General features: G+C 38.9%; 1 protein-coding gene across 1 annotated transcript in view; it reads left to right on the top strand.

Annotated features, from left to right (window-relative positions):
* Dnah8 (dynein axonemal heavy chain 8) overlaps positions 1-7421 on the top strand; it is a 308707-nt gene that overhangs the window by 99616 nt on the left and 201670 nt on the right. Inside the window, exons 28-29 of the mRNA XM_008840196.1 lie at positions 1477-1581; positions 6121-6234. Of these exons, the coding sequence (XP_008838418.1) occupies positions 1477-1581; positions 6121-6234 (219 nt within the window). The remainder of the gene's footprint in view (positions 1-1476; positions 1582-6120; positions 6235-7421) is intronic.

Below are 7421 nucleotides of genomic sequence, written 5' to 3'. Positions count from 1 at the left end.
CAACTGACTGCTGCTATATGAGGAACAGCTGATCTTCCTAAAACAAAGACCTCTAGATAGGCTGACTAGATTCACTAGAAGGGCAAATAGTGTAGTGGGGAATGGCTGGGGGTGCCAACAACACAGCAGACAGTAGCAGGGATATCAGAGTATAAGGGCTCTAGTTGGAGGAGGGAGGCTATGGGAGGGTGTTGCCTGGGAAGTGAATGTATAAATAAATTTAAAAAATTAAAATAATTCTTCAAAGCATAAAAATTTTCTCCTTAATAATTAGTAGATGTGAAAAACGTTACCATTGAAATCTACCTGATGACTTTATATCCATGCTCAGATGCCTAGAAGCTCAGAAAGTAACCAAATGTAACTAGTAATAATCAAATATATAGATATTAGAAATGCATAATGAAATGGAGATCTTTTTTAAAGTTTAAAACCTCATTTAATTTTATGTCTTATAGGGGTTATATGGAGTACAATATTGTATAAATGTATCAATTCAACTGTAAACCTAAAAATTTACAGCCAATTTTGAAAGACATGCAACTTAGCTCTGAAACTGTTATTGAATATGTCAATGCTGTTGTAATTAAATGCTTCTTCTAATTATATGGTTATTAAATAAATAATTTAAAAAATTTATTATCCTGGTTCAGAAGTGGGCAACATTGGGGGGAGGTACCAATGTTTCATTGGTCACAGGTATTTGATTTATTTTTATTTTATGTGTATGAGTGTAATACCTGTATGAATGTAAGTGCACCATGTATGCAACTCCCTGGAACTGGAGTTAGAGACATTGGAATTGGAGTTAGCTGTCATGTGGGTGCTGGGAACTGAACCCAGGTCCTCTGCAAAAGCAGTCAGTGCTCTTAACTGCTGAGCCATCTCTCCAGCCCCAAGGCCACAAGTATTTTATGGTACTTAGAATATGTAAATTTTTGACTCTGTGATAATGAGAATCACTTTGAATTTGTTTCCCTCTTGGGTGGTGTGTTTATACATTCTTTTGACAAATCTAGCTGCCAGTCCACCCTTTAACTCCTTCAAGTCTCTTTTCTTCGGCGTATCTGCCACATCACCACTTCTTTCCACTACTTGTGTAGTTAACTATTGTCTTAATATTTGAGACATTATCCATGGAACTGGCCCAAGATCAAGGAGGAGGAGAGAGACAGAAAATAGCCCTAGGCTCAGAAATCTGCATTTCGTAAGTACTTTGGTGATTCTGGTCGAGGTGTAGGCCGATCATGCTGAGAGATGCTGTCTTAGAAAATATCGCTGTAATCTCGAGCCAGCACTGTGACAGTCAGTGAGAATCTAAAGGTGTTGTCTCTACAGCTTTAATTTCGGAAACCATGCTGGTAGGATTTTCCGTCTTCTTCTAAGACATAGGATCATGTTTTTAGAAGGCATCTAAGCGACTGTTTGGCAGTCGCCTCCCCCGTGATGTTTCTGAACTCTCCCTCCACTCTGCAGGAAGCCTATGGTATTTTAAACAGATTTGAAGTTGAAGTAACCAAAGAGGAATCAGAAGCTGTTGATACCCTGAGATATTCTTTCAACAAATTGCAGAGCAAAGCTGTAAGTTCACATTTAATTGTATTTCTACGAAGTCACTATTTCCAGAAGAATATATATCAGACTTTAAAAAACCTCATTTATAATAATTTATTGATATGTTTAACCACACTATAAACTTTGCTATTTTGAAATAGGCAATTCATGGTTTGTAGTATATTCACAAAATTGTAGAAAACCATTTTTATCTCATTGTAGACCATTTTCATTATTCCCCAAAGAAACCTTGTGCCCACTGGCAATCACTACCCATTCTCTGTCTTACCCCCGGCCATCTTTCCATTGTGAATTTATGTTTTCTGGATAGCTGATATAGGTGCGCTCATATAAATATTATGTGGTCCTGAGGGAAAATCTTTTACTTGGCATCCACTTTCAAGGTCCGTCCATATCACCCCAGAAATCATCCCTCCATTTTTCTCAATGCCTAACCATATGAAACATCTTTTCATTTGGTCGTTATATTGTGACCATTTGTATACCTTTAGAGATATGTGCATGTCATCAGTCTGTTCTTAAAATTGAGTCCTTTGTTGTTGTTATATGAGTTCTTAATGTATTCTGGGGCCCTTATCAGATATGATTTGCAAATATTCTCTCTCTCATTCTCTGTCTTATCATTTCATGTGATTGATTGATTGATTGGTGGTGCTGAGAATAATCAAACCCAGAGCTTCATCCATGACGGACAGGCGCTCTGTCGCTGAGCTGTATTCCCAGATTCACTTTTTCCCCTTTCTGGGTGGCATCTTTTGAAACATACTGATGTTTTTAACTATAATGAAGCTCAATTGATTTTTTTTCCTTTTTTTTTTCATTTTGGTATCATATCCAGGAAATCATTTCCCAATCCATAGTTACAAAGATTCACATCTATGTTTTCTTAGAAGAGTTTTGTAATTTTAACCTTTAAATTTAGGTTTCTGATACATTTTGAATTAAATTTTATACATGGTGTAAATTAACAACTTCACCAACTTCATGCAAGAACATGTCTATATCCATTTGTCTTCCCATCATTAGAAAACAAACAGGGAGACCGCACAGTTGGTAAAGTGCTTGCTACACAGCATGGGACCTGTGTTGATCCCCAGAATACATATACAAAAAATGCCAGGCACAGTGGTGTGTACCTGGAATCCCAGCACTGGGGAGGCAGGGACAGGAGGATCCCTGGGGCTTGCTGACCAGCCAGTCTAGCCAGTCAGCAAGCTCTGGGTTCTGTGAGAGACCCTGTTTCAAAAAAGTAAGATGGAAAGTGATGAGGACATCCTGTGTTGATCCCTGTCCTCCACTTCTGTGCATACATGAACATACAGACACACACGATGATGATGATGATGATGATGATGATGATGATAAAACAAGCAAACAAACACTCCTTTCACCCTTAAATTCTCTTGGCACCCACATTGAAAATCAATTCACCATACATACGTAGGCTTATTTTAGACTCTAAATTCTATTTTGTTGATTTAAATGTCTATCCATATGTTAGTACCACACTGTCTTGGTTACTGCAGTTTTGTGTTAAGCTTTTAAAAGATGTAGTAAAGTACACATAGCCTAAAGTTTAGAAACAAGAGTATATTTGGGCTTGTGGTTCCAGAGGGTAAGAGTCGTCATGACAGGGAGGCTACGGCAGGAGGCAGCCAGAGCAGACAGCTGAGGGCTCACATCTTCAATCTCAAGCAGGCAGTAGCAGAGAGAGACAAACCCAAAGTGGGGCAAAGCTCTAAACTCTGAAAGCCTAGTCCCATTGACAACTATAACAAGGCCACACCTCCTAAAGGTTCCATGACCCTCCCCAAAGAGCGCCACCAACTGACCAAGTGTTCAAATACTTGAGCTTATAGGGGACACTTCTTATGCAAACTGTCACATATAGTAACTCTGCTTTTACTCTTCTTGTTGAATTGACTTACTGCTTTTCATAGTGACTTCCCGTTTTTATATTTCCATTAGCAATGCACAGGGATTCCCACGTCCCTACTTTCTGCCAAATACTTTGTTTCTTTCGCAGTAGATGTCTTAATGAATGAGGCAGTATCTCTTGGTGGTTTTGATTTGCATCTCATTAGTGCTTAGTGATACTAAGCATTTTTTCATGTGCTTGTTGGTCATTTGTATATATTCTTTGCAGAAATGTCTAAGCCTTCTGCCAATTTTGAAATTGGGGTATTTATCTTTGCATTTGTTGAATTGTAGGAGCACTTTGTATATGATTGATATTAACCTTTTATTAGCTAAATGGCTAGTCAACATTCTCCCTCATTCAATGGTTTGCCTATTCTTTGGGTGTTCTTATAATCCTTTCTTTTTCTATTAGGCTGTTAGTTATGTTTGCTCTTCTGTTCTTGAGTAGTTTGAAGTTCTTTCGTTTATTCTTGGTTAATATAGGTAAATTTTTGTCAATTTTGTTGATCTTTTCAAAAAAGAACCTAGTTTTGATTTTCCCTAGTTTTTCTATTCTTTAAAAAAAAAGAATTTAAAAATTACAAATGTGTGTGTGTGTGCGTGTGTGTGTGTGTGTACGCACACACGTGCATCCCATGTCTTGTGTGTGGGGGTCAGAGGACAACTTGTGGGAGTCAGTTCTCATCTTTCACACGTGGGTTCTGGGAATTGAACTCAGATCGTCAGGCTTGGTAGCAAGCACCTCTACCTGCTGAGCCATCTTGCCAGCCCTAGTTCTCTGAGTCTTTATATTCTTTATAACATTTGTGTTCTAATTTTATTGTCTTTTTTCCTGCTTGCTTTGGCTTTAGTTTTTCCTTGGTTGTGTTAAGGTGGATGATAAGGTTACTGATTTGAGATATATATATTTTTTCTTTGAATGTTGGCACCAATATCTATACATTTCTGTAACCCTTTTTGAAGTTGGTAAGCATTTACATACCACAAGTGAGACTTTAGAAGTGAACTTCAAGGGAGGGTCTACATTGTTTAACTACCCTGAACATTTTCATTGACTGTCAAACAGACTGAATGTTATTTTAAATTTTCTTGTTAATGGAAAGGTTGTCAGTGTTAAGAAAGTCGGACACAGCACCAAGGAGACAGACATGAATCGGGGTCTTGACTTGTTTGTTAGCGCAGCTCACTGGTTGGATACCTTCATCAGCTGGATGATCTTACACAAGAAGTAATAATCACTTCTGTGTCTCAATTTCTGTATGTGGCCACTTAGGAGTATTAGTAAGTTCTTATATGTGGTTGTGGGGCTCACTTGAAGTAATGCATTCATAGTCCTTTTTCATATTTTTGTTTACTTAAGTTCAATATTGCTTGCTCTTCAGGGAAGCGAGTCACAGGAAGGAAACAGGGAACTTTACATTGAGGTTTTATTAAACTCAATCTTTGGTTTTATTTAACAGAAAAGAATCACTTGGATTGCTCTTCTCTGCCTCTACCTGTTCCTGTTAATCCTGCTAACCTTCCTTTAGGAGACACAGTTTTACATTACAATCCCTCTTCAAGTAGTATATGTTCCCACCTATAGATAGATGCTATTGTTATAGAAAGCCATGAAGAACAGGGCCCTGGAACCCCACTGCTGGTGGCAGAACCTTTGGGAGAGTTTCTTAACCTCTCCAAGCCTCAGTTTCCTCACCTGTGAAATGGATATAATAGTAGCATAATATAATTTACTACATGGTGCCGCTGTGAAGGTTAAATGACTTAGTATAACAACATGGAGGCGGTGAACATTATTTACACACTAGCTATTGTGTAAGGTTTAAATAAAAGCTTTCAAGACCAGCATGGGGGATAGTTACTGTGTGTAGGTGTGTGGGTGTACATGTGCACGTGTGCCTGTGTGTGTACACATGTGCATGTGAATACCAGAGGAAACCTTGAGCGTTGTTCCTTCGGCACCATCTACCTTGTTTTTTGAGACAGGGTCTCTCAGTAGCCCCGAACTCACTAATAAGGCTAGGCTGACTGGCCAGAAAGCTCCAGGGATCCACTTGTCTCTACCTCCCCAGGGCTGATTACAGGTATATGATACCATGCCTGGCTTTTCTAAAAAATGTGGGCTCTGGTCTCTACTTCCTGTGCCCTCATGAGGGTGTGAGCGCTCAGCTTTCTGCTCTGTCCACTTCTGCTGCCATGCCTCCCCTGCCTTTATGAAGTCTCCATCTGGAACAGTAAGCCAGACAAACTTCTTTCTAGGAAAAAAAGTGGGTTCTGAGAATGGAACAAAGGTCTTTATGCTTTCAAGGAAAACACTTTACCAACTGAGCTGTCAACTACTGCAGCCATGCACTAGAGATTGCTACTCTGAGCTGTTGGCATGGTCCCAGAGACAACACGTGACCCAGATTGGGTCAGAGAAAATGACGTGGCTTCTTGGGTCACAAGCTAGAAAGATTGTGTCCTGTATGTGCATCTGGGTTGTTCATAGATCTCATTACAAGCAGACAGAGGCATTTTTATCCTCACAGTCTATGGGATAACGGGCTTGCTGGAGAAGAATTATAGTTTTCGTTTTGAATACATCACTCAAACCCTCATGCCAAATATTCTTTTTGATTCTAGGTTTCCGTACAAGATGAACTAGTTCAAGTGCAGCCAAAATTTAAAAGTAGCCTGCTTGAGTCAGTGGAAGTTTTCCGGGAGGATGTTATCAACTTTACTGAAGCATATGAGATGGTAATTCAATGTTGCATAGTGTGTGTTAATATGTTTGTGATAGGTAAATTGCATATAAGTGACCCTATTTGCACAGAAACAATCAAAAGAGGGCATGGCAATTCCTTTGGGCATGTGTTTAGAGAAAGAAGGCAGATTTGGCTGTTAAATAAGCAACTTAGGAAGCTGTTCAAAGAACAAAGGGTCAGGTTTTGTCCTGTCTTTAGGGATAGAATTATAGAATTTCTGGTAGAGGGGCTGGAGAGATGGCTCAGCAATTAACACTTGCTGCTCTTATGGAAGATCTGAGTTCAGTTTTCAGTGCCCATAGCCAAGTGGCTCACAACCATCTACCTGTACTGACATCTTCTTCTGGCCGTCACAGCTACCTGCACACACACACACACACACACACACACACACACACACACACATGCACACACATACGTAAAAATAAATCTAAAAAGGAATTCCTTCTAAAAAGGAATTTCTGATAGAATATGTAATACAGTTGTTGACGAGCTTAAGATTCTATAAACACTCAAGTTCTTAGAATAAATGCAATTTTATATTGTTGGCAATTCTTAGGAAACCAAAAGCATCATTGAAAATTGATAATAAATGCCATACTGGGATAGTTCCACAAACTACTCAACCTGGAATTTGGACTGATACTGCTGGTCTTATGAATTTAACCTCAAAAGGTAAACATTGGGCTGGAGAGATGGCTCAGTGGTTAAGAGCTTATTGCTCTGTCAGTCATGAGGACCAGAGTTTGATCCCAGCACCCACACTGCACATCTCACTAATGCTTATAACTCTAGTTCCAAGGGATCTGATGCCCTCTTCGGGCCTCTGTGGGCACCCACGTACAAATGTGTGCATCCACTCATATAGACACATACAGATATATACACACATAAATCATATATATAATATATAGTAATATGTAACATAATAATAGACATGCAAAGTTTGATCCCAGCACCCACACTGCACATCTCACTAATGCTTATAACTCTAGTTCCAAGGGATCTGATGCCCTCTTCGGGCCTCTGTGGGCACCCACGTACAAATGTGTGCATCCACTCATATAGACACATACAGATATATACACACATAAATCATATATATAATATATAGTAATATGTAACATAATAATAGACATGCAATAATAGATATGTAATTATATATAATACATAAAATGA

The sequence above is a fragment of the Nannospalax galili genome, unplaced genomic scaffold (genome assembly GCF_000622305.1).
Source record: "Nannospalax galili isolate Female #2095 unplaced genomic scaffold, S.galili_v1.0 scaffold538, whole genome shotgun sequence".
NCBI lineage: Eukaryota > Metazoa > Chordata > Mammalia > Rodentia > Spalacidae > Nannospalax > Nannospalax galili.
This window is presented reverse-complemented; position numbering and strand designations above follow the sequence as displayed.